This window comes from Nipponia nippon, unplaced genomic scaffold (assembly GCF_047370975.1).
Source record: "Nipponia nippon isolate SJK-2023a ecotype South Korea unplaced genomic scaffold, ASM4737097v1 scaffold_25, whole genome shotgun sequence".
Taxonomy (NCBI): Eukaryota; Metazoa; Chordata; class Aves; order Pelecaniformes; family Threskiornithidae; genus Nipponia; species Nipponia nippon.
This window is the reverse complement of record NW_028262342.1, coordinates 2,966,547-2,993,559: the sequence shown is the minus strand read 5'-3', so window position 1 is coordinate 2,993,559 and position 27,013 is coordinate 2,966,547. Positions and strand designations below refer to the sequence as shown.

At 44.1% G+C, this 27,013-nt stretch overlaps 1 protein-coding gene across 3 annotated transcripts; it reads left to right on the top strand.

Annotated features, from left to right (window-relative positions):
- Positions 1-123: 123 nt before the first annotated feature.
- HIPK1 (homeodomain interacting protein kinase 1) lies at positions 124-26,500 on the top strand. Of its 3 annotated transcripts, none has more exons than XM_087761596.1 (16): positions 124-388; positions 1,120-2,197; positions 7,795-7,918; positions 10,189-10,308; positions 11,082-11,168; positions 12,014-12,198; positions 12,530-12,692; positions 13,073-13,295; positions 14,168-14,289; positions 15,858-15,992; positions 18,543-18,682; positions 18,864-19,046; positions 19,614-19,829; positions 20,121-20,359; positions 20,723-20,859; positions 21,870-26,500. In XM_087761596.1, exons 2-16 carry the CDS (start codon positions 1,122-1,124, stop codon positions 22,353-22,355), a joined length of 3,636 nt encoding a protein of 1,211 aa, XP_087617722.1. In that variant the 5' UTR covers positions 124-388; positions 1,120-1,121; the 3' UTR covers positions 22,356-26,500. The 3 variants fall into 3 exon arrangements, with proteins under 3 accessions (XP_087617722.1, XP_087617723.1, XP_087617721.1); XM_087761595.1 differs by having other exon boundaries at positions 125-388; positions 18,540-18,682; XM_087761597.1 differs by lacking the exon at positions 15,858-15,992 and having other exon boundaries at positions 18,540-18,682.
- Positions 26,501-27,013: the final 513 nt, after the last annotated feature.

Genomic DNA, 27,013 nt, shown 5'->3' with positions numbered 1-27,013 from the left:
CGGACGCCTCACGGCGGCGGCGCGCACGGTCATGTGGGCGGGCTCGGCGCTCAGCCCGCCTGGCCGGCTCGGGGCTCGGCTGGCTCAGTCTGGCGCGGGCGGCCGAGGGGCCCGGAGCGGCGCGGCGGGAGCGCAGCGGGGGCCGCGGGGGCGCTCGGGCCCGGGCGGCGGCGGCGGCGGCGCGGGGCGGGGGGGGCCCGGCCGGGCCGTGAGGGCGCGGCGGAGCCTGGCGGCGGCGGAGCGGCCTGGGGGCTCCCCCCGGCGTGCGCGGGCCGAGCGGGCCGGGCCGGCGGCCGCGGCGGGGCTATGATGCGCCCGCTGCGGGGCCCCGCACCCCCGTGTGTCCCCCAGGCAGCTCCGGCCCGCGGCTGAGAACCCCCCACCGGCGGTGAGTGCGGGCGGGCAGGCCCCGCCGGCGGCGGCGGGGCGCGGGGAGGGCCGGCGCGGCCCGGCGGGCTCCGGGGCGCCTCAGCGCCCGCGCGGCGGAGGCCCGGCCCCCCCGGCTCCGAGCGGGACGCGGCGGGGCGGCGCTGCGGGGCGGGGGGGGCCGGGCCGGCGGGGCAGGGAGGGCCCGGGCCGGCGGCGGCTGTCCTCCCGCGGCGGGGCCTGGCCCTCGCCCCGGCGCCGGGCCGGGCGAGCAGTTGCTGGCCGGCGGCCTCGGGTCGGGCGCTGCCCTGGGCTGCGCTCTGCAGGAGCGGCCCCGCTTAGAAGTTCGGCTTGTCCGGTTTGGGTCTCCCGTTGGCTCTGTTTTTAGACACAGGCCTGGGGGCGGGGGGAAGCGATCTTAATTTTCTCAGCATCTTCCCACTTCCATACTGCCTTCCATTCTTCAGTACTGTTTTCCCATCCCGTGGTGGGATTTCTTTAGCCTTTAGGAAGCTGGATAAAGAGCTGTCTGCTTCTCATGCTACAGGCAGTGAGGTAAAATGCAGGAATTCCACCGGAGAGCCTCGCTCTGTGGATGCCCATAGTTCAGAAGGTTGCCTTCCTAAGTGGTAGACACCATACGGTGCCTAGAAAAATACTTGTAGTTCTCTTGCTTGTGCAGATGGAGGATCTTGTTCTGTTGCAACCTGCCGCCGCTAAGCAGTCCTAATGAGTTCTCCTCTCCCTTTTCAGGTATGGCCTCACAGCTGCAGGTGTTCTCCCCTCCGTCAGTATCCTCGAGTGCCTTCTGCAGTGCCAAGAAACTGAAAGTGGAGCCCTCTGTCTGGGATGTTTCAGGACAGAGCAGTAGTGACAAGTATTATACCCACAGCAAAAACCTCCCAGCAGCTCAAGGGCAAGCGAGCTCCTCTCATCAGGTAGCCAATTTCAGCATCCCCGCTTACGATCAGAACCTCCTTCTCCCTGCTCCTTCAGTTGAGCACATTGTGGTTACAGCAGCCGACAGCACAGGCAGCAGTGCAACAGCGTCCTTCCAGAACAGCCAAGCCCTAACACATAGGAGCAACGTTTCTTTACTGGAACCATACCAAAAATGTGGATTAAAAAGGAAAAGTGAAGAGGTCGACAGCAACGGTAGTGTGCAGATAATTGAGGAACATCCACCTCTCATGCTGCAAAACAGACCTGCGGTGGGTGCTGCGGCCACAACCACCACGGTAACCACTAAAAGCAGCAGTTCCAGTGGTGAAGGAGATTACCAGCTGGTCCAGCATGAGATCCTGTGCTCTATGACAAACAGCTATGAAGTCTTGGAATTCCTGGGCCGAGGGACGTTTGGGCAGGTGGCGAAATGCTGGAAACGTAGCACGAAGGAGATTGTAGCCATCAAAATCCTGAAGAACCATCCTTCCTATGCTAGGCAGGGCCAGATAGAGGTGAGCATCCTCTCTCGCTTGAGCAGTGAGAATGCTGACGAATATAACTTTGTTCGCTCCTACGAGTGCTTTCAACACAAGAATCATACATGCCTTGTATTTGAGATGCTAGAACAGAACTTATATGATTTCTTAAAGCAAAATAAGTTCAGTCCATTGCCCCTGAAATACATCCGGCCAATTCTGCAGCAAGTGGCTACTGCCTTGATGAAGTTAAAGAGCTTGGGTCTGATACATGCCGATTTGAAACCAGAAAACATCATGCTGGTGGATCCTGCGCGCCAGCCCTACAGAGTGAAGGTGATAGACTTTGGTTCAGCCAGCCACGTGTCTAAGGCAGTGTGCTCCACTTATTTGCAGTCGCGCTATTACAGGTAAGTACTGACACAACGCTCGCTTTCGTATGCTGCACGAGCAAAGAAAAGCTGATCTTGATGGGGTGCTAGGGGTTTGCTTCTACAAATACTTAACTTTTCTGCCATTATGTCTAATCCCAGTTGAGGGGGGAGGAGGAAATGAGCAGCCTGTCCACTGTTCTGCGTGTTTCCTTGAGATTTCTTCTGAATTTTGTATGTAAATAAATAGAACTTCTGCTTTGCAAGTGTGACATAATATGCAGTCCAATACCTTGCTTTTATCCCAGATTAGTGCAGTAAGTTGATTTTACCCTGTCGCTAGTTTGTGACGATGTGTGAAGTAGCAAACTGGGGAAGCAGTATGCCACTAATAAGTAGTGTGTTTCGGATTATTTGCCGTGATCTGAAACTAGTCCATTAACCATGGTCATTTAGAAGGGAGAGAAGCCAAAGGGATGCCGATTTCTTTTTATCCTGTTTCTTGTGGTTCCATCTTTGTCTGAACCCACTTCATGAGCACATGACTTCCTCGGTCAACCCTTGGTAAGTCATGCTTTCATGAGACCTGTAGCTCTCTTAAAACAGGGATGAGCTAGATCTCTGCTTCCCTTAGCAAAATGTAGAAATGGCTTCTACCCTACTCCTGTCTAAAAATGAAAAATAAACTATGGGCAAAAATGTTAAAACTCAGAAACTGTGTAGCAAGCTGTGTTTTTCTTTCAGTTATTCCTTCATCTTGGTTCTGTTAATAGTGTGTATTTCAATATAAGTAGCAGTAGACTTCAATAAATGGATGCAGAAAGAACTTCTGGCATCAAAGGGACATGAAAAAGTCCGTGCTGTGTGTCAGGGTTGCTTTCAGTGGAATGTGAGCTCACTTGACGCAAAACTTAACTAGTATCTAGTCCTTCCAGCTGGGACGAGACAGAGGACTCCAGACGCTCCACCCCACCCCGTGTCTCTGCCCTGTTTGATGTCTTTCCTGTCCTCCTCGCTTCAGTTTAAAGCCCTGGCTTCTTGTAGCCTTGTTCTGTCTGTTTGTTCCTCATACTCCTTGTATCCTTGCCCCCTTTGTTTTGTTTTGTTTTTGCTCCCTCTAACACTAAGTACCAGCTTTCTGTGCCGTTTCTTTCATGTGATATAGACTTCTCTTAATCCATTGCTCATGATCTTCACTCAGCTTGTTGGCACCAATCTTTCCAATTCTAAACTATTGATTGTTATTATTTGTAACACGGTTGTCTTCTGTGCACCATAGCTCTGTTAAAATGCTTGCTGTCTAAAATGCATTATTAATTTCGTTGTTGCATTGAAAGAAGTGACCACTGATCAAGAATCTGCTCTATCTGACTTGCAACACATGTGAGCAAAGCAGTTTGGGGAGGCATATAGTGCTTTCCAGTTTCTGATATCGCAAAAACCAGATTTGGCTGAGGCACAAGCAGCAAGGGATGATAAGTATCTTAAAGGGGCTGCTGGAGGGAAGCTGTCTGCTTCATCTTTGTGTGCGGCTCTGAACTCCGAGCCGCTTCCGCCTCCCTGACGCGGGGTGACTGACACTGCCAGAAGGGCAAATAACCAGAGATTAGATGGTGTTTAAGGCTGTCTGCTTGGCTGAAGTTAAGAATGCTGTGATGTGGAAATCTAATATTTAGGGACATGTAATTAGTTTAATGGTGATGATTACTAAAATCCATAATCTAGGAACTTATGGAGATGGTGTCGAAGCCAGCTTATTGTGGGAGAACTGGATTGCTTTAACCATATTCACATTAAATTAGTGTTCAGATGAGTTCTAAGTTGGAGATTTTTTTTTCAATGCTTTGTTTAATAAAACAGTATAGACCAATTCTTCATTTGGTTCTCTGGCAGCTATTAAAAATAAACTTCTCGTTCTGTGTTCTCTTTTTTGTTTTTAATGCCTGTTACTGGCACTTACGTAACCTCTGTCTCCTGTAGAGGCGTCTAAACCAGCCAAACTCGGGTACTGTAAGGTGAATTTTCTGATATATATACCCTGAAGGAAAAAACCTTCCTTTATTAATTATGCTCAGTGTAGCTGGAGGTCATCTTGTCCGACAGCCCTGCTCACTCCAGGTTCTGATTGTGCTTCTGGCAGTTGGACAGCTTGCATTGGTCTTGATGACACGGCCGGAGCCGTACATCCAGTTGGGATGTAGTATTGGGTTTGTCAGGGCAAGTGCCTTAAGGCTGAGGCAGGTTCCCTCTCTCCACAGGCGTTACTGCTGCCTCTGCAGAGTAACCCCCGTCAAGAAGGGCCGTTTTACTGCCATGACATGGTTGATTTAAAGTGTGAGCAGAGGTGTCCATGAAGAATTCTTTGGTGCTGAAGCCAGGCATGGACTAGGAGTAGACTAACTCTGACAGTCAGGCTTCTATGCAGTGACTAGTTTCTGTGGCAGTCCTGAGATCTATTAGCAGTAATTCCTGACCTGAAAACCAGAGTATATGCTTGTTACATCAGTTGCAGAAGGGTATGGATGCTTTTGTTCTCCCTGGGGAGGATAAACAATAGAAGGAAGCAGACAGCTTGCAGAAGTGAGAAATCCCTGGGAAGACTGATCAGGGAGGTTTCCTCGTGTCCTGTGTTATATGTAACTACAGCCATCACGTGAATCTTGCTCGATCCCTACGTCCTGATGTTTCCTGTGGGTCAGTGTAGAGACGCCTAGCACATTGAAGATACTAAGCTGAAGGACTGAACAATTTGGGCCATGAGAAGGTGGCACTGAGCGTTGAGGGAGCTTGCGGAGTACAGTAGTATCTGTTTCTTACCTCTGCTTTGGGCTACATGACCTACTTCTGTCCCAGTCATGTTGGCCAAGGAGGCAGCAGCGCCTGCTGCCAAATCTAACTCTCTGCTTGCTAATCGAGCTCTGAGTGGTGACCATGTTATTCGCTGCATTACTAGTTGCAGTTGTAGAAGCTTCATATTACCATCATTCTTCACAAGGGGGGGGGCTGAAGACCCATGTGTAAACATGGTGTATTTTGAAAGGCTAAAAGTAAGTCTCAGATTTTTCCGCTACTACTGTGAATCCTCTCTTGAGAGCGCCTGAGCATATTTGCCAACTTTGGAAGTCAGAGTTTGGCAAGCGTGTATGCAAAGAAAGAATGTTGTTGATTCCTATTCCAAAGAGCTTAAGATCGTAAAATCACTTTAATCTCTGACAGACCAGCTATGAAAGTGACCTCTGCCTGTTGTCCTGTTTCAACTCGCATCTCATAAGGCCGCTAATTATAGTGGTGTAAAAGGAGATGAGAGAGATTCTGATTTACCAGCTCTGTCCTGCCATCAAAATGAAATCCGGTGGCTTGTGAGAAGTTCATTTATTTAGTTTCAGGGAATAAAATGCACAGAGTTCAACTTGCTATCATTTTGATATTGAGGTTTCAGAATATCTCAGTCTGTTCCAGCGTGTAGTTAAAGACTAACAAACTGTCACATCCAGCCTTCGTTGCTGCTAATCCCTCTTTCCATTGGAATTGGTGGGATTTTTTTAATGCACTTGTGAAGGAGTAGCGTGCTCTGCTTATTCCATGAGCTACTTATATTTTAGTTTGTTTGCCAGTCCACACCAAGGAAACTTATGCATGCAGCATTCCTTATGTGACAGGTTTGGGTCCTATCTGAATTGGAAATTCCTGTATAAGTATGATAATCAAGAGGATCAGTGCAGTTTGTTGATGATGACTAGTAGACTAATGGCGCATGGGGTTCTGAAAATCCTGTGTGAATGACTGCGTCGTACTCACTGCTTCTGAAGACCAAAGTACTGCAGAAGTGGGTTCCTCTTGTTTGCACCTGTTAGCCTATAGAAAGTTGGATTTATTCTAGCATAGTTCTTTAAAATATAAATGTTTAGCAGGACATTCAACATTCAAATATCAGGTACTTATCATACTTGCATAATCGTTTTGTATTTTCACATACGCGAAACCATTCCAAAGTCAACTGCTGCTAGGGATAGACAAACAAGAAGGTAGAAACAGATCAATGTCAAGTAGAGCCAGGGTCAGAATGTCTTAGCTTAAATAGTCTATCATTCTGATTACTAAAGGTATACGGTGGCTCTGTTTTTGGGGGGCTCCGACATAATAGAAGAACCTCCTTGCTTTAAAGCTGAACGACAGAGAGTAGGCATGGCCTCGCTGCAGCAAACAGCTGCTTCCGCGCTCTGTCTTTTTTGATAGATCTTGTGCTTTCTCAGGGGCTCTGTGCCTGGGCAACTGGGATGAGCGCGTTTGTTTTGGAGACCGGCTAATGGTAATTGTGTAGTCACCCAAAGCAAAAGCTGTACCTGTGTCACCACGACACAAAGGGTGATTAATTGGAAAGTCACTTCTTGCCATGTACAAACAGTTGGGAGGTACATTCAGGCTGAACAGTTGAGGAAGGTGAGTGTCAGATCTATGACACCTGTACATTATGCAAGCCCTGTTTTTTAGAACGCTGTAGAAAGATCAGAACTGGTTTCAGAGCCTTTTTTAACACGAGAAATATCCATACTGTAACACAATAAATGTCATGCAAACCCTGGGGCATGCTACCCGAGTCACAACCAGAAAATAGATAGCCTGGAGTTTAGGACTTTTCTGTCTTCCTTTGCGCTTGTGTTAGTTATGCATGAAGATGATCAAGGTTTATGTGTTTCCTGTACTTTCCAGAGTAAATTCCCACACCAACTCACATGGTTTTTGCAGCACTTGGGTTTTATGCTGTATGCAAATGTATGACCAGAATTTAGCCTGACAGACCGGCATCGGTTTGTTTCAGAACTGTGTGTAGGTGAAGAGTTGTACTAAAACATCCTTTTGGGTTATGAGTCAGTTCCAGGCAGAAATCTCCCTGAAATTCCAACCTGTTGCAGAAGCAAGCCCTGCTTGGAGTTTGAGTTTTTTTCATCACCTTCTTGTAAAGGCTAGGCCAGACAGGTAAATTTTGCATTAGGTGTGGTTCAGTGCACAGAAACCTGTAACACAACCTTGCAAAGCAGTCACAATCTCCAGCTGTGTTCTCTCCGTCCATTTTAAACTCGAAACTCCCCAAACAAACCCTGTATGAAAACCCGCTGACAGAAACCGAGCAGCTCTCTGAAGAGCTCCTTTTTCTGGCTCTGCAGATGCTCTGCTTTTCCACATGAAAACAGGCAGCCTTCTGCAGCTGGTTACCTGGGGTCTTGCGACCTTCTTCCAAGAAAAGTCTGAGCACCGTTTGCCATGACTTTTCTTCCCAGTTCTGTTAGAGTGGGTGGTGTGCCGTCTCAGGGGTGCTTTGTACCATACGTAATCGGGTGTAATGAAGCAGGTTCCTGAAGGAGTAACTTCATGTCACAGTTGTATAAAGGCCACCTAGGAGTTGGAGGGCACCACGGCAATAAAATGAATCCAGCCGCGCCACTAAGTGATAAAAATGTTGGGATCTGTGAGGCCACTTGAGGAAACATCTGCTTTAAAGTGAATCACTTAGTTTCACACAGATTTGCTTGTGCTTGGAGGAGAGAAGTAGGGGCGTTATCCAGATTTATAGGAAAGAACTATATGCTTTCAGAGTTGAAGATTTTACTTTTTTTTTTTTTTCTTTTCCCCAACAGAGCTCCTGAAATCATACTGGGTTTACCGTTCTGTGAAGCTATTGACATGTGGTCGCTGGGCTGTGTGATAGCTGAGCTGTTTCTAGGCTGGCCTCTGTATCCAGGAGCATCTGAGTATGATCAGGTGAGAGCACGTGGTGGACGTGAGGATGTTCAAATGAAATCACAATGATCTGTGTCCAGACCCTCCGAACTCAATGTACCCTATGTCAAATTTCATCTAGTATAAATTGCTGTTGTCTGTCATCTTGAGTTTGTTTTCTCTCTGTGGTGTTCCCATTGCCTGTCTGTCCCTGTTGTTGTACAGGAGAGCATGGAGTTCTGTGTGTTTTACCTTGAGTTGAATGTAGTCATCCAATACAGAGAGTCAATTTACAGTTAACCCCCTGGCTTCCAAACCCAAAAGCTGTTGAAATACCTTCCTGTCAAAACAGAAGTGAGGTGTGTGTTCTGACTTGAAACACCCTCTGTAATTTCACCATGAGGGCAGTTTTTCCATGTGGAGACAGAGGAAGCCTATCATTCCTCTCCTGTTAATACCTCCAGCAGCCCTCATTTTTAATGCAAAGTGTGGGCCCCTAGCTGTCTCTGAAATAAAAGGGCAAGAGTCTGAAAAGGCATCTTGAACTAATTAGTTCTTTCCGTGGATGCTTGGCATTATTACCTGGGCTAGTCAGCTGCCTATAAAAGGACAAAAAGTCTATATGAGAGGGTTTTTGAGGGTAACTTTTCCACTGTGGTTTTTATGGTGGTACCTTGTTACAATGCTTGGTATAGTTTTCCTTATGTGATAAAATACATGAAAACTTACTAAGTTTGAAAACTTGCCTGTGTTACATCTTCCCAGCCCTGTAAATTTCCAAAGGAAGCACAGTGGTACCTTAATGAGCAGAATGAGTTAGAAAATAACTGAGATACAGCATGGTGGTTTCCTTGCACACTGAGTTTTGTGCAGTTCTGAGAACCTTATCTAGTCATGTAGGTGGGTGGGGAGGAGGTGCTTTTTCCATTGCTTAATAGACAGGATTTTGCAGTCCTTCGTCAGGCAGCATGAGGTGTGACTTCATGTGGTTGATTTTGATATCTGAATTGCCCTTGAAAAATAGGGATGACTTGCTTTCATATTTTCTGAGACTCTGCCACAGCAAGTAAAAGCTCAGGCAGAACTTGTGAGAGGACCTCTCCAGGAATGAGTTCACGGGCTGGGATGGGATTTACAATTATTTTTTGAACACCCTGTGGCTGTAAAGCAAGAGTTATGTCTCATGAAAATAGCAGAACTCTTAGCTCAGTTATTGAGTAGATACAAAAAATACTCACCTGCAGACACTTCAGATCCACGCTGGCATAAATGAAAAGTGAGTCAATAAATTCATGTGGATCGCAAGCTGTAACAGCGAGGTAAGTGCCCTGCAGTGTTCAGCTCTTTTGTTACAGTGGAATAGCAGGAGTTTTGCAAATGAGAAATGAGACGTGCTAAAGGACCTATAATTGATCATTCGAACAAAGCCTAGTTATCTTAACACTGTATTTCCAGTCCTCATTTTATGACTTACCAGGGATTTTTTTCTTAAACTTTTAAATAGACTCCTTTGAGGGGAGAGTCATGACAAAGGTGATGTCACGTTTCTCACTGTACATCTTGAGAGCAAATAGCATTAGCAGTTGGGCAACATTTGGAATACTTTAAAAAGCTGATTATTGTGTTTTTTCATAACTTGCTATTTTCTTTCCTTTTGAGCATACCTTTTATTTATTAGCTCTTTACCAGTGTCTTACTGATACCGTCACAACTATTCAGGTGCATTTTCCAAAATTCTGAGCCCTTTTTTTTGTTACATGTAAAGTATATTAAATGTTTTTGAGGATGTAAGAATCTGAGATTGTACTAGAGGTTTGGTCTTGCGTTCTTGGTCGGCGAGAGCTTTGCCGTGATGTTATTCTCAAATGGCGTGCTTAGAGTGTATGTAGCCAGTCAGAGCAATGTTGCTTGGATTCTTATGCCTTTAATTATATATATATATATATGTGATAACTTCTGTGGTACTTTTTCTCTCAAAATGTGTCCTTCTTACATTGCTGATACTAAAGACTATTGGTGTTGCTTCATCCATGTCTGCTCACATATACTTGGGCAAAAAATATTTCCATAAAATAAGAAAGATGTATTTAAAACCTAAAATTTCTGCAGATAATACGATTGAAAAAATTAAGTGTCCTTATAAATACTTCAGATAGTCCCTTTAATTTTGCATTTTGCAGTTTCAGTTATCTGGGCGTTCTTTATTGACAGGTTATTTTCTATTCACTGTGAACAAACGCGATTGATCATTACTCCATTAGCTGTGAGTTCTTTATATTGGGAGTCCTCATTCTTTTAATTTTCTTTTCTAGATTCGTTATATTTCACAAACTCAAGGCCTTCCAGCAGAGTATCTTCTCAGTGCAGGAACGAAAACGAGCAGGTTTTTTAACAGAGATCCAAATTTGGGATACCCACTGTGGAGGCTAAAGGTTTGTCTGTCTTTTTAATTCCCAATTCTGTTTTGTTCATTGAGGACTTGACGTAAATTCACACTTAGTTTTAGTGTGCTGTGAAAACATTCTGAGTGAAGATTGGATTTGAAATGCCATTCAGATATAGCTGATTTGTGTATTTCATTTCAGAAACTGCACAGACCTCCTGGTACTCAGCTAACAATAGCAGCTGTGCATGATAGTACCAGCAAAGAGTGGGCGTTAAAGTAATTGCGATAATGGTTACTTATTATGGCCTGCTCAGTCTTGGTGAAGTATGTCATCTTGTTGTCATCTCCTGACAATACAAAGAGTAAAACAGAGAGTATTTCGTGATGGTGTTTGTTAGTTTAACAGAAGTCTGTTTGTGTATTGGCAAAGGACAGGAAAGAATCAGATGTACACTTCATTTGCCTTTAAAGCCAGGCAGCAAAAGGAAGGCGATTTTGCCTTTCTTCTTCTTTGTAAGAGAGGGATTTAAAATATTTATAGCCGCTTCTCTTCCTAAATCAAAAATCTTCAGTTCTTCTGGCATTAGCACTACCTAACGAAGCCTTGAAGTGAAGTCATCCTGTTGTTAATTCAGCTTTGCAGTGAATCATTTTTCCAGTTGAGGAAATGAGAACCCATGGCTGTTTTGGTTTGGCCTACTGGCATGTCGTTTGTCTTCAAGCAGGCAAAAGCTCACCTGGCTCAGCTCTTTTCTTGCTGCTTTTTCTTTATCAATATGCGATATCTCAGTTTATATTAACACATGCTTTCTTTTATAGACCCCAGAAGAACATGAGTTGGAGACAGGAATAAAATCAAAAGAAGCTCGGAAATATATATTCAACTGTTTGGATGATATGGCGCAGGTGTGTGGAGATCTCGTAACACACAGATAACTATCACATTAATTACATACATTATTGGGATCTCTAAAAATGAGGCTCCTGTACTGGAGCAGTCCTCTTCCACAGGCTGTTGAGAACACTGATGTAGGTTTGCCGTGGTGCCAGCTTGCATCAGGAATCACTGTATTAAAGACTATCAAAATGTTAATTATGAAGCTGTTAGAAATTTGTCGTTTTTTCTTAGGCCTTGGTCCGGTAGATGCAGCAATTGTGCTTAGCCTGTTATCAGTAGAAGTAGTCAGGCAGTGGGAAAGCTAAGCACCTCCAGATGTGTTTATAGGATTAGGCCTCTTATTGGACTTTGGAAATGTTTTCTATTTTTTCATTCTATTTTCAGAGGTAAAATGAAGGAAGATCTGAATACTTTTAATATCATGAGGCCTTGAATCTTAAATACATTGGTCTCAATTTTCTGTTGCTTTCATAGCTGTTATCATCACTTTACACCTGTACAGAGAATGTAGAATCTTGCCGTTCTGATCTGCTTGCCCCTTATAGCCCCACACAAAAGTTGAGGGCACAAAAGATTGCCAGGCAGTGGAGAATGAAGCCTGGTTGATATCTGTTGAACAGGCCAACTTCACGTTGAGATGGGAATTCCATGTGTAGGTTTGACTTCCTTTTATAGAATGAGCAAGGGAGAGGTTGTGTGTTAGCACTGTAGCACCTAAAATTAAGCTGGCTAAGAGACAGGAATGCTTAGTAAATATTTCTGCATGATGTGAAATTACTGAATTGTTAGGTAACGATTAATTTGATGTGATTGATCGATTGTTTGTGTGAACTACTCTCATTTTAATTTCAAGGTGAATATGTCTACAGACTTAGAAGGGACTGACATGTTGGCAGAGAAGGCTGACCGAAGGGAATATATTGATTTGTTGAAGAAAATGTTGACAATTGATGCAGATAAGAGAATTACTCCACTGAAGACTTTGAACCATCCGTTTGTTACAATGGCACATCTACTGGATTTCCCACACAGTAATCAGTAGGCTTCCTTAGATTTCTTGTTTTGTTTCAGGAGGACTTACTGGAAACACAGAATAGCGCTTTTCTGCTTTCTGTCAGTGCTGTTTTCTGCAGTTTCTGGCTGTTCTGAAAATAGTAATGGCATGTATAAGGAATGGAATGTTCATAAGCTTCCTTTTCATGTTTTAGAACATTCTTTGTTGGTTTAAAAAAAAAAAAAAAAAAAAAAAAAAAAAAAAAACAACAAAAGAGCCTAAACGTAAAGGCATGTGCATAAAGTTGGGAATCTGTCATGTGTCTCGTACTGTTTTTACATATCTGATATTTTCCTTCTATTTATTCTGTTTCAGTGTGAAATCTTGCTTTCAGAATATGGAGATCTGCAAACGAAGAGTTAATATGTATGATACAGTGAATCAGATTAAGAGCCCATTCACAACTCATGTTGCTCCTAATACAAGCACAAATCTGACAATGAGCTTTAACAACCAGCTCAATACCGTACACAATCAGGTATAGCATCTTTTAGCTGTTTTATACTAATCAAAGAAATGGAGTAGTCTAATTTTGTGCCTTCAGGCCAGATCCTGTTCTGCAAAATACTGTATTTAAATTGCTCTCCAGAATTTGTAGTCTTGCCTTGAAATTTAATTTTCCAAAACTCAGGCCAAGCCAGTCTCTTTACTTCACCTAATCATATTTGCCTGTCAGTTCAGGAACCTAAGTAAAGTTGATGCAATTCATGTTTTTTCTCCTATGTTGTCTTCTATCTTTTACCTGAAACCTTTTCCTGGTGCTTTCTTCATAGTATAATACTGATGGTTCCTGTTGTTTGTTTTATAACAAGTACGAGTGATAAAGCTGACCTTTTTTTTTTTTTTTTTTTTCCCTAGGCCAGCGTATTGGCTTCCAATTCTACTGCTGCTGCTACTCTTTCCCTGGCAAACTCGGACGTCTCACTGCTAAACTATCAGTCTGCTCTGTATCCATCATCTGCAGCACCAGTTGCAGGAGTGGCCCAGCAGAGTGTTTCCTTGCAACCTGGAACCACCCAGATCTGCACGCAGACTGACCCATTCCAGCAAACGTTCATTGTTTGTCCCCCTGCTTTTCAAAGTAAGCGGAAAAACCCTTTGTATGGTACTGTGGTTTCAGTTAGGTAGAAACGAGAAGCTGTAATTTGCACGAAATTGAGAAACTACAGAAGACCACTCTGTGCATGTCACACAGTGCTCTTGCATCAGATGTCGTGCAGAATCAGGTCAGACATGTAGACAATTTGGTTCTCTTCCAGGTCATGCTTGAACAGGTGACAGTATCTTGCCTGCCTAGGTTGCAGTCTTCATCTGGTTGCTGAACCAGTTTTTCCCCCCAAACTGAACACAACAGCATTCCACAGAAAGCAGCGAACAGAGGAGCCAGCCCTGTCCGAAAATAAGAAAGTGTTGTGCTATGTTTTGTATGTCAGGAGGGAATATCTGGTCTTTGAGTCTCGGTTCACAAGCACTGATGCAGCTGTGTTGTTTGCTAGCAACGAATTGTCACAGGTTGCAAATACGTGAGGTTAGCACAGGCATAGCTCTGTTAATCCTGAAAGTTCTCTATGCTTATTTCTGGATTGTGTTAGTATGGAGGTTATATATGAAATGGGAACTGATCATGTAAGGTTTGAACTTTGAACTTAGTCTCAAGCAACATAGAATTAGATGTCTGTGTTGTTTCTGGAAACAAGACTCTGGACTTCAACAGAGCCAAGCTTTTGGGGACTGGTTGTCCATCGTTGTCCTTTGGCGTACCAGGACTGCAGAAGTATTTACTTCAGCTGGTGTTCTATTAGTATGCTTTTGTCAAAGGGAACAGCTTTTCTGTCTCTTCATCTGACCCTGTGTTCTGCCCTTACCTGGTAGGAATTTGATTTTGGAAAGAAACTAAAAAAAAAAAAAGAATAATAAAGCAGCTTAGCAGTGATGTATTCTTGTCCTCCGCAGCCGGACTTCAGGCAACTACAAAGCATTCTGGGTTCCCAGTAAGGATGGAAAATGCTGTCCCAATTGTACCACAAGCACCTGCAGCACAGCCACTGCAGATCCAGTCTGGAGTTCTCACACAGGTAAAAAACAGAAACAAAAAAACCCAACAGTCCGTCCCCCCCGCCCCCCCCCCCCCCCCAAGTTAACTGCAATTCCTACCACCATCCCGGAGAACCTGACTGCCCCTCTGGTGCTGGGGTGACTGCAGGGGGTTCTCGGAACACTCTGAAAGGTTAAGTGCAGATCACTTCTAAGACAGTGTTTTCTTGTTTTGTTTTGTTTTTCTGGAATATCTAAAGTCTAAACTATTTTATGTCTTGTGCCACCCTGGTTTTGGGAGTTTGATTTAATAATGGGAATAAATATGTAGTTTTCAGCTGCTAAAAACAGGCTGTATTTTTTCACGGGTGTACACTGCCTTGTAGGTAGTGGTGTATGTTTTTGCCTACACTTTAAAAATGTGGCAGCAAATTTTAGAAGAAATCATTTCTGTGAGAAGCGAGATCCCAGTAAACAGAAGTGGCAACACAGATTACTCACATTAGAATTTCATTTTTAAATCAATAAAATTATTTCTGAATCCTTCTCAACTATTACATTGTTAGTGTGAATTGATGTGTGGCGCTGACATACCTATTTCTGTTGTTTGCAGTTTAAACAATATGCGATAGCAAAATTCACAAATAATTCTAAAAAAGGGTATTTTAACCATTAGTAATGTGTCGTGAATGAAAACAATTTTTATTTCCAGAAAGTAATGCTTTAATATATAGCGAGTGCCCAGTGAGTCACAGGTTTTATTCACTGAAAAATTGTAATTGCTTTTATAATTAAGTGCACTTTTATTTCTTTGCATAGTTTTAGTTTCTGCTGACGTTAACACATACTTTATTAGTTTTACTCTCCAGGCAGAATGTTGTACTTACTGACCTACTTGTAGAGGAGTAGTTTTTAGATTGTTCGGTCCAAATAATTTTGGTGGTATTCTGTGATCTCTGGTTTGTTTAGCATAATTATACAGGTAACGGTATCCAAAAAGCAGAATACACTTGAAGGAGGCCCACCTGAATCCAAACCCTGCTTTTCCTGCAAACTGTGCAAACTGTACTCTAAGAATCTAGATGTAATTAGACATTTGAGGGACTAATATGTGTCTTGGTAGTTTCATCACAGATAACTTTGCTCTTCCATGATACAAAAGACCTACCGTGCCTTCTGTTAAATCCCTTAGTTTATCTTTTTCCAAGAGTACCGTATGTGGATGTGGAGGTACGATACAGTAAATGCTGTGTCCTGCTAGGGGTGCAGTTTGTGTTATGGCTTAGTGCAGCGTATGTAGTGTAACTTGCTCTCTGGGACCCACTAAAGTACCAACAGCTGAACACTATCTCATTTTTACCTTTTTAACTGTGTCATCGGAGAGATCCTGTTCCCAGATTCCCTGTTCCTTGTGTTCCCCTCAGGGAACTGCTTAGGGGAACATGCCCGGAGGGCCTGGGTGTTGGTTTCGCTGCATCCGTTACAGTTCTGGAGTCTGCTCAAGCACCATAGAATGCCAGTGAGGTGAAACCTTTTCTGGCCCTATTGCTGAACCCACTTATCCTGCCTCAGTACATGTGTTTCACTCACTGCCTGATCTACATTTCAGGGAAGCTGTACTCCACTAATGGTAGCAACTCTTCATCCTCAAGTAGCCACCATCACGCCGCAGTATGCGGTCCCCTTTACTCTGAACTGCGCAGCCGGCCGGCCAGCGCTAGTAGAACAGACGGCTGCAGTACTGGTAATTGCCTCCCTTGATTGTGTTCACTAACTGAGTTTTTGTTTTAACTTAGACTTGCAGAGGGCATGGAAGCATGTGCCATCTTGTGGCTGTGTTCTTGCTACATCTTAATGTCTCGTTGTTTTCCTCCCCAACATTGCTGAAGCACTGTCTGACTCTGACGTTTAGTGTGGCTCTGTAAAGAATCCAGATCCATTGACTATGACTTTTTACTAGCCTAGTATTATAAAGCTCTTCTACGCTATACTATAGAAGAGTTATAATTGTTCCTGTTCTTCGCTTACTATCCTATCTTTGCCTTTTGATTGTTGAATACAAAGGAATCAGTCTTTAGCTTGACTCTGCTACAGGTACCTGGATGGCCAGAATTTGAACTACTTGGCAAGTTAGCTACATATTTTGTTTTCAACACGTGTAAAGCTGCTTTGCATGTAGAAATGTTTCAGGTCATTAAGCACAGGCTAAAACCTCTAATGACAGCAAATTCTTTAATGTATTGCTTTAGCAGTCGATTTCTCTTAACCTCTGTTGAACATTGACAATAATTTTCTGGCCTTTTGTTATTTATAGCCAATCGCAGGTAGCTTGCTTCATCCAGATAAAGATACCGTTCTTCACAGTACTTTCAGTTCATATGTATTTCTTGGTTGAAATTAAAGGTGAGCTCTAGTATCCAAAACGGCAATAGCTAGCTTTTAGGCTATTTGGAACAATTTTTAAAAAGGATGGGGGAAGGGAATAAGCACACCTTTAAGTTTTCAAAATTGTCCTCTTCTGTATTCGTTTGGCACCTGCATCAGAACAACTTTGCAAGTGCCACAAAGAAGTCATTGTAAAACTCCAGAATCAGATCAGTGAAGCTTATGAAAACATTGCAGTGCACTTAAGCGCTGGTATCCTCACATGTCTTTCAAAGCACATTCCATTATGTGAACCATGTTGTTTCTTGTGGCTTTAAAGTGGTAGTCTGAGTGTCATTTTCTTCCAAGAGGGAGACCTCTGCTGAAGTGGAATTTGCTCGAGTCATACCTGTACTGAAATTAAAACCCACTCATTTGAGTTCTTCTGAACCAAGTGAGCTGCTCCCTGTTTCTGAGGATGGGAAGGCAGGAGAGTGGGCTTCTCCTGGGTCACGGCTCTGAGCTGAGCAGACCCAGGGATGTGTCTCCTTTCCTCCTCTTGAATTGCGATTGCTGAAAGGCTGCAATCTAGGCTGTGAAAACGGCAAGGGGTGACTGTAGCAGAGCTTGGGACACAAGTGAGTTGTTAGTGATGCTTTCAAAAGTGTATTTGGGCTTTTGATTCAACAGGCAAATTCTATTCTCCTGTGTGTGTGCAGTGGACTTGGCATTCAACTCCCCTGTACAGCAGTGGAGATCAGAGCCAGCTGTCTCCAGACTATGAGCCTGGATTCTGAGTTTCTCTGGAGGACTTCACTATTTCTGTTTGGATTCTGGGAGCCTTTGGCGTGAATTTGCTCACCTTTAGTGCTTCCGACACTTCTCCCTTGCTGCTTCCCCTGAGTTTGCATTAGCCATTTGCTAAGCTTTGCATATTTTTGTCCTTCCTCTGTCAAAACAGTTCGTCGCTTGGAAGGCCCGATTTCTGCCTCTCATTGGGAATTTATACCTTGCTGTATTAAACTCTCTGCTTTGTCTTGTGCAGGTGTTGGCTTTTGGAAAGACGCATGGTGTGACTTATAACACATTTCTCTTTTTTTTTTTTTTTAATATTATTATTATTGTATTCTGCTTATGTTGGCAGAGGTTTTAGCAGTTCTCTGCTTTGAAGGCTTCTTGTTTGGAACCAGTATTTGTAATAAGTGGATCTGTTACTTGCAGAAATATTTTATGTAAAACAGCAGGTGTTTATGGTTTTGCAGTTTAAACTGCAAGAAAGAGAGCCATATATTTTCAAAATCATAGAAATATTGTACTGCCAAATTTATTTTGTTTTTTTGTTTGGTATTTTCCCCAGAAAAAACTGCATTTTGTCAATTTGGACAGGAACGTTAATAATATTAACGAACTGAAAATATCTTCACGTCTCTCCCTTGTAACTAGATGTTTCTCTCTGTGTCTTTTCTTAAATACTTTTGTTGAGGTGGAGTGAATTTCCACAATAATAGCACTGTCTCAGCTCTCTCAATGTGAGCCCTGTAAGGCAGAAAACCAGAAAGGACCAAATTGGCTTCATATTTTGGAATCCTTCAGCAGAGCAATGTGCATAAGCTTACACGCAGAAACAGTCCTGACCACTCGTGCTGCACCTGGCAGTACAATATCTGGCTGCATTAACACTCTTTTCCCCAGGTGACATCCGTGATACAAAAGGTTAGCAGTGTGTCAGGGGAAGCTTGTTTCTCTGGCTTTCTTATTCTCTTACTGTACTGAGACCCTTTGAGAAAGTGCAATGATGTGCCGTTATCTCTGCAAGCTAACAATCTACGCGAGTGCATTTATTGCTTGGAACAAATCTCTTTCTCTCTCTCTCCACCGGTAGGAACTGAAATCTAGTGAGCCTCTGTATCTGTTTGTTGTTTTGCAGCAGGCCTGGCCTGGGGGAACCCAGCAGATACTGCTTCCTTCCACCTGGCAGCAGCTCCCAGGGGTTGCTTTGCACAACTCTGTTCAGCCAGCGGCTGTGATTCCGGAGACGATTGGCGGCAGCCAGCAATTAGCTGACTGGAGGTAGGGATTGCACAGGGTCCGACTCCGTGCCAAATGGAAATACGTGCCATCGCAGTACTGCCTGCAGTGCACAGAATTTCTCCCTCCCCTTCAAAATCACGCAGGAGCTCGGTGCAGCTTGCTGCGCTTGCAGTGTACTCATGGGATTTGTGTCTTTCTCTTTTTTTTTTCCCTGCCTCAGGAACGCACATTCCCATGGAAATCAGTATAGCACTCTCATGCAACAGCCATCACTACTGACCAACCATGTGACATTAGCTACAGCGCAGCCTCTGAATGTTGGAGTTGCTCATGTTGTTAGGCAGCAGCAAAGCAGCAATGTTCCAGCAAAGAAGAACAAGCAGCCAGCACCAAACGCAGCCAAGTAAGGCTTCCTTTCCCAGCCCTAGAAAGACCGTGGGTGTGTTTGTGGAGGTTGCCTTTATGGTGTGAAAAACTGGTCTTCTGATCACAGAGGCGTTGTCTGTGTAACTTTTTAATGTGCTAAAGTTGCTTTTAAAGATGTCTCGGAAGAAGTCTCTGTACTGTAGTCACTGATATGTCATATTAATTTCAGTGAGGGTGCAAGGAACATGGTCAACCAAGTGCTTTGCTTTACTGGTCGAAGGAGGGTTTTACACATTCAGGGTGTGTTGGTGCCATGGCAATACCAGTGACAGAACTGGCATCTGTCTAGCAAGGGGTAGCAGGTTTCTGGCAGTGTTAAGATTAATCAGTCCAGAGCATCACTGTGTGCATTGGTCCCTTCTGGGATGCGTCCTATGGCGCTCTCCTGTATGAGTGACTGCACTGAGGTTCTCTTCGTGTGTTTCAAGATGTTTCTTCTTGTGTGTGTGCTCCAGCCTGCTGGAGCCTGGCTCTTCTTAATGCTGGTGCTCGTTTGTCCCAGCCTGCTGACACGTAGCTGAATACTGCTTTGGTTTTCCTTCAGGCCCAGCTCAACTCTAGAGTCTGTGCCCTCCCAAGTTTACTCGCTCATTGGGAGCAGTCCTCTGCGCTCCACCTCCTCATCTTCCAACGTGCTCGTCCCAGTGCAGGAGCAGCACCAGCCCATTGTGATCCCAGACACTCCAAGCCCACCCGTCAGTGTCATCACCATTCGCAGCGACACTGATGAGGAAGAGGACAGCAAATACAAACCTGCCAGGTAGGAGGTTCATTTAGGCAGCTGGTACTGATTTGTCTTGAGCTCAGCCCAAGCATCAAGGAGAGTGGAGAACACTACATGCAAAGCCCTGGCTAGGCTAAACAGCGCTGCGTAAGACAGAAAATTGTGCATCATGTCCGCTGTGCTGTTTGTGTCTCTAGTTAATCAGAATTTCATCTGACAAGGAGGGAGGGTATGAGATCCCAGAGGGAGATCTCCTGTATCTTGTGGTAAAAGTTAGAATGTTTCCCACCTGTTTTGTTTTGTTTTTTTTTTCTCTTCCCCCTGCAGTTTGGGTATGAAGCAGAGATCCAATGTCATCAGCTACGTTACTGTTAATGACTCCCCTGATTCCGACTCCTCCCTGAGCAGCCCCTATGCCACAGACCCACTTTCCTCTCTCAGGAGTACAGGCGGTGCCCTGGAGCTGCCGAGCAGAGGAGCGGCTGACAGCTCCAGCTCTCGGACTATCATTGTGCCACCACTGAAAACACAGCTCAATGACTGCATTGTAGCTACCCAAGCTTCAGGTGGGTATGCTCTCACAGGTTACTGTGCTCAGCAATTTTTGCCAAGGCTCAGATGGTGTCTTATCCCTGACAGCTTTGTCCTCACAGTTTTGGAATATCTGCATTGGGTCTTCAGCTGCTGTTCTGAGAGCGCAAGCCTTGGTCTGTTTTCGGTTTTGCTGATAGATTTACCTTTCATATATGTTTGGCTGCATTTAGAAAGATCTGTAAAAATTCCCAATGATTTCTTGTACAATCGGATTTTAAATCACAATTGAAGAAAAGGCTCTGTTACAGAAATAGTCTCTGTGTGTTCTTCGGTTACCTAAGCTGGTGCATGGCATGTGAAAGGGAAAAATGGACTAAGGTTTTGAAATCTTTCAGGCATCCTGAGCAGCACCAGTAAGACCAAGCCAGTGGCCTCTGTGAGCGGGCAGTCGTCAGGATGCTGTATAACACCTACTGGGTACCGCTCACATCGCGTGGTAGCAAACGGTGTGCAGCCTCTCAATCTCAGCCAGGTAAGCGCTGCGTGACTTTTGTGAACTTGAACACGATGCTTTAGAATTGCTTTAGAAACATTATGCTGTATTGCAGGGAGAATGACTTGCTTGCAAGAGGATCAATAGCTGCTACCTCATTAATTGTTTGAAGCTGATTCTGTCCTGTGGCCATACAGGGTAGGGTAAACCCTGTAGGGAGTATAGGTGAAGTTTCTCAAAGCAAAGAATTTCTTACTGTACCAGAGGGCAGGAGAAGGAAGCATGGTTATGTCCATATTCTTTCTTTGTGCTCCTCGTCACACCTGTCTTGCAGTGAGTCATTCCTGCCGCTCAGGTGGGAGAGCGACACCAGGATCCAGCTGTTGAATTAGAGTAGTGTCAAAGGCACTCAACAGTATGAGGAGATTCTTTTGTTCTTTACCTTCCTTCTCTAGATCTCACAAAGGCCCAACCAGGAGATTAAGGCTGGACCTTGTCTCTCAAACTAACAATTAGCACCTGACTTCCCTTGAAACTTTTAGAGATTGGTTTCACTTCAATTTGCATCACTACTCTTGATGTTTGAGTCAAGCTGCAGTAGCCTTTCAGAAGAGAGGAAGCATTACACCTCCAGTTCATTCCTGGCACGGGGACAAGAGAGGCTTTGTTGTGCTAAAATGGAGGGGCCCTGCTGCCGCTCTCACTGATGTGCAGAAGAACAGATGTGTGAGGAGTTCAAGGGCTGGGTCAGTCTTAGGACCTGCCTGGACTTGCACAGCTATGTATTGCGGTACCCCAGGTGTGGCAGTTTGATCCCATTGTAGAGGAAAAGTGTAACCTTTGTCTCAGTGGAACTGCAGTAACCCTTCTCAAATGTATGTGAGGGTTTCACAGAGCTGGGAAGGGAGGATCTGCAGAAGCGTTAGTCCTGCAGCTAGAGCGGAGGTGTTGATCGGGAGGCTCTGGCTGACCCTTCCTGGCTCGCCTCCTGCCCACTGCACTTTTCCCTGAGGATAGCCGCTAACCTTATTTACTTCTTCTCCCTGCAGAACCAGCAAACAACAGTGCTGGCCTCACAGGAGAGAAGTGGAAATGCTGTCCCACGTAGGCAGCAAGCTTATGTGGCACCCCTCACGTCAACTATTTCTCAGGCTCCCTACACGTTTCAGCACAGCAGCCCAGTGCATCCCCACCTGGCAGCAGCAACGGCAAATGCCCACCTGTCCAGCCAGCCGCATATGTACACTTACGCTCCAACCACTGCTGCAACGCTGGGCTCCACCACCTCCATCGCCCACCTCTTCTCCCCTCAGGGCTCTTCGCGGCACACCACGTACGCTGCCCACCCTAGCACACTTGTCCACCAGGTCCCTGTGAGTGTTGGTCCAAGTCTGCTGACTTCTGCAAATGTTCCGCCTGCCCAGTACCAACACCAGTTTGCTCCCCAGTCCTATATTGGTGCTTCCAGAGGATCTGCTATTTACACTGGATATCCGCTGAGCCCTACAAAGATCAACCAGTACTCATACTTGTAGTTCCTAGTAAAGCACTGTCCAGCAATAGGCCTGAGAGATTGGAGAAGGATTTCAGGTGAACCTTTACCTGGTAATGACTGCCTGGTTTTTGTTTCTCCCTGGTCTGGTTGTATGTTGTTCAAAAATGTCTCTAGTGAGTTCAGTCACTAACTGAGCAGCATGCTTTGTTACCAGTACGAGGGTCACTAATTGAGTTTTTAAAATTTTACTTACTTTTTATAGATGCTTTTAAAAAGTTCATGGTCACATTTATTTAAAATTGTTCTGTTGTGCTAATCAAAAGGGGAAAGAAAATCCGTGTCTTGGAAGACAGATCCTGATGACTTTTTTAACTTGTATAGCTTAAACAAGAAGACTAGCAGGTTATATTTTAGCAGCTTGCACAAATCCATGTTGCCACTAAAAATGTAATGCACGTTTATCTCGTTATGTTGCTGGGGCAGTTTTAAAATCAAGCCTAAGATTTTAACATTTGTTCTCCAATTCACTTTGTCTCTAACAAATTGCTGGTTCTGCAAAAGCCATTACATCTCCATATGCGTTACTGTCAAAGATTTTGTTTACTTCTCTGCTTTGTTTAAGGACTGGTAGAGGCAGCTGCCTCGTGCTAGCAACATTCAGGAGTCCGCGTAAACCCTGAACTCTGTTTTGTTTTCTTGAAAATTCTGTGTCTCCATAACACAGCTGAATTTTTATTGCGTTCACTGCAGAATTCTTCTAAGTTTTTCAAACCGTATTCGAGATCTCACTGTGTAACAGAACTCAGCAGCTTTGTCAGGATGCTGTAGTCTTCAGCTGAGAATGAATAGTGCAGCACTGCTCTAAAATTTGGTTTCTGCAACTTGTTAGATGCTGGCCCTATAACGGAGCTGGATTCCTTCGCAGAAGCACAGGGCTTTTCTTTGTTCTGTTTTTCTTAATATTTTTCCTCACATGATTCATTTAGGAGGGAGTTGAATTTGAAATACAATGAAACATCACTGTATTGATGTGTACAGCTTTTTATACTCCTGTGAGCGTATCCTCCTGGATATGTCAACAGCTACTTTAAAGCGCTCTTAATAAGACTTGTATACAGTACATGCATGTAGGAATCGCAAAAAAAAAAGAGAGAGAAAGAAAAAGAAAAAAAGGAAAAAAAAAATCCAGATTTTAAAGTTTATTACTGAATTTAAAACTATTTTAGAAGTTTTGTATTGGTGGTGTTTTAATATTTTACATAAAATGAAATATGTACATATTGATTAGAAAAATATAACAAGCAAAACTTCCTGCTAACCCCAAATGTTCTGTCTTTGTAATCAAAATGTGTAGTGATTATACTTGAACTCTGTACTTAGTGTTTGTCTAATTCTTAAACGTTCCTGGGGATGGAGTTGATGTATCCTTTGTATTTAAACCAAAATGAATTGATTCATGTTGGAATGTATGTGATATAATGCAATGGTTAGAGCTCATCACTGTAGCACTGAGAGAGGAGTAGAGCTTCACGAGAGGAAAGGATACCTTCTGATTTGTTTTGCACAGGTATGTGTGATGAAGAGTTGTTTGGTGTGTCCCCTTATTGTAGTGCCTTAAATGATGATGTAGTGTGACTAGAGTTTACAGTGAGCTTGCCTTATGAGGGACCAGCAAGCCCCCGTCGAATTGAAGCAATTCACTAAGCTTATCACAGCAAGAACAGCAGTATGTCGCGTAGGTGCGTTGTTCTCAGTTTTAATGCTATCATAAACAGCTACATTTTTGTTTGGAGTGAAGCGATGTTTCCTTAAAGCTTTTCCTTGAAATGGCACATGTACTGTTAGATGTCTGTCAGTGCATTTCGACTGAGGTAGTGCTGGGAATGCATTGGAATGTTTAGTCTAATATTGCAGAAGTGATTAAATATGTGCAATCACTTTTTATTAGATTAGTATGGCGTTACCTTCCCCCACGTTAAGAGCAGACATTTCTTGTAAAATATTGCTAGCTTGGTGATAGAATATTTATACCAAAGAGAGCCTGCTGTAAAGCACACAATACCATTAAAAAGTTTTGTAATGCTACTGCTAATGTGGCGTTGTTGGGAAGGTCTGTCAGCTGTAGCCCTAGTTAGTGTGCGGAGGAAATACTCATCTTGGATAATCAGTGCAGTTTTTAAACTACACTTTGTTTTCCTGGGTCCCTTGTACTAGGAATTGTTTCTCATCTTCAGTACGTAGATTAAGTATCTTGTCCAAATGGCTGATAAACTGGCTCGAGCGGTCGTATTACTGCAGCAATAAGAGGTTTTGGTAACCTTGAATCCCAGTTTATGTTCCGTCCCAGTGGAGAAGAGGCCAGTCCTCTGACCGGTATGTGACAAGAAGTGCAAAAGTCATTTCTGAAAAATTCCACATTATTGATAGAAGAAAGTCTGGACTGACCTGAAATTGGTGAACTGTTCAAGGTTGGGCATCTCTTTCGATAGAGGGATCAAGGACTTTGGAACTGGACGGTAGCATTAGCGACGTCGTTGTTCAGTGTATTTTTAGTCAGAGCACTTCCGCAAGCGTGCGGATAACCAACCGATCTTGCAATTCCACATCATTGGTGTGAACGATGCTATTTGTTGCTGTAGGCACTTTCTTACTTTTTTCCTTATTACACTGCTTGCGTTCAGTACTTGCCCTGAGATACCTCTTGGGTACAGAGTTGTGCCTTTCCATCGAAAGGCAAAACAAGCTCCAATTCCTGTTTCAGGAAAACGTTATTCCCTCTTTCACAAATAGTAAAGTGTTTTCCATGAAGTCCTAACAGGAAAAAAGACCTGTAGCAAAATCTGTTAATAATTTGGAGAAGACCTTGCCCACTTCCCCCCCAAAAAGCAGATTAAAATGACCATTTATCTTTAGAGTCCTTATTATGTACTGAAACCCAACCAGACGGATTCACAAAGCGTGGTGCCATCCCTTCCACTGTCCAAGTTTCCAAAAGCGTTGGAACACGGAGGAGTAGATGGCAATGAGAGAGGTAAAATGAAATACTCCGTTTAAAACGAGTTGTCGATTACCCCGAAATTCCTCCGTGATACGCAGCATAAACCAAGCAAACAAAACCCCACCGCGGCAGGGCCGGATTTTCATCCTGGCTCTGGCTTCACCAGTGTGGTGGCTCCCAGTCTGGCCCCAGTATGTGTTGCCCAATTTAAGTATATTGTAGTCTGCTCTAAGGAGATACATCCCTTCTTCCCATGCACATCCAGCCCTCGAATTAGGTCGCAGACTTGACTCTCCTCGTCAGAGCCGCTACACGTACTTTGTAAAGAAACGTGCTATCTCTGGGTAGAAATTGGAGTCCTCTTTAATTTTTTTAAAACTGGTTTGGGATTCACCTTTCGAATATTTGATAACCGTGGTCCCATCTAGGCTCGTCTCTGTGATTCTTGAACTGTTCAATTGGTCGTTCCTCTTACCTGACCTGTATCCGAAGCCGCGATAGCCACTGCAGAGGCAACTTCTGAGGCTTTCCTGCTTAGCACCTAGTTGATGGGATGCAGTAATTTACCTCTGACTCAGCAATTTCTTTTAGTACATGAAACTAAATTGCTTCTAAATGACAGGATTGGCACAGCCCTGCTTTCTTTTTTATTTAAACTTCTGAATGGTGCCGCATGTCCACATGGTTGTTTGTTGCTAAACTTTATATAATGTGTGATTTCAGATTCAGCTTGAAATATATCTATCTCACTACATGTAGCAGTACATTATATGTAATGTTAGTATTTCTGCTTGAATCCTTGATATTGCAATGGAATTCCTACTTTATTAAATGTATTTGATATGCTAGTTACTGTGTAAAATTTAACTTTCTTTTATGGTTGTGCTCTTCCTTTTTACAAGCCGCTAGATACAGGTAGTTTCTGACAATTACTGATCTATGTTTGTATTGCTGATGTACTTAGGGGGTATGTAAAAATCATTTTAACAAAAGAAATAGATATTTAAAAATTTAATACTAACTATATGGGAAAAGGGTCCATTGTGAAAACATAGTTTATCTTTGGATTCAATGTTTGTCTTTGGTTTTACAAAGTAGCTTGTATTTTAAGTATTTTCTACATAATATGGTAAAAATGTAGAACAATTGCAATGCATCAATAAAAAGGGTTAATTTTCTGTACTCAATTCATTTGCTCACTTGATCTGTTCCAGGGGATGGAAAAGGGGGTTTGGCACATCTGGGATGAAGTTTCACCGGCTGCCAGGGGCAGGGGCTGAGTCCCCGTCCCTGGAGGGATTTAAAAGCCGGGGAGATGCGGTGCTTGGGGACATGGGTTAGTGGTGGCCTCGGCAGTGTTAGGTTCATGGTTGGGCTCGGTGATCTTAAGGGTCTTTTCCAACCGTAATGATTCTATGATTCTATGCGAGCGCTAACTGATAATCGTTTGCTGCTGACAGCGTGGTGGAACCGTACATTCGGGGTAGCGTGCGATGCGAGGTCCTTAGCAAGCTCGTTTCAGAGCGAAGGCAGCGCGTGTCACGCCGTGCCGGGTAGCGGAGCCAGGCCCCGGCTCGACCAGGACCAGCCCCCGGCGAGCTGTGCCGGCTGGGCAGCTGCTCTGCCGCGGCTCGGGGGTCCCGCGGGCTCTGCGGCTGGCAGCGGTGCTCGTGGTGGGTAAAGCGGGATCAGGGCTATCT

Excerpts from the sequence above, each read along its gene's own strand:
- HIPK1 (XM_087761595.1), top strand. The coding sequence starts at position 1,122 with ATGGCCTCACAGCTGCAGGTGTTCTCCCCTCCGTCAGTATCCTCGAGT. Across the intron at positions 13,296-14,167 it reads TTGTCCCCCTGCTTTTCAAA|CCGGACTTCAGGCAACTACA; the intron begins GTAAGCGGAAAA and ends TGTCCTCCGCAG. Across the intron at positions 20,360-20,722 it reads TGTAGCTACCCAAGCTTCAG|GCATCCTGAGCAGCACCAGT; the intron begins GTGGGTATGCTC and ends GAAATCTTTCAG.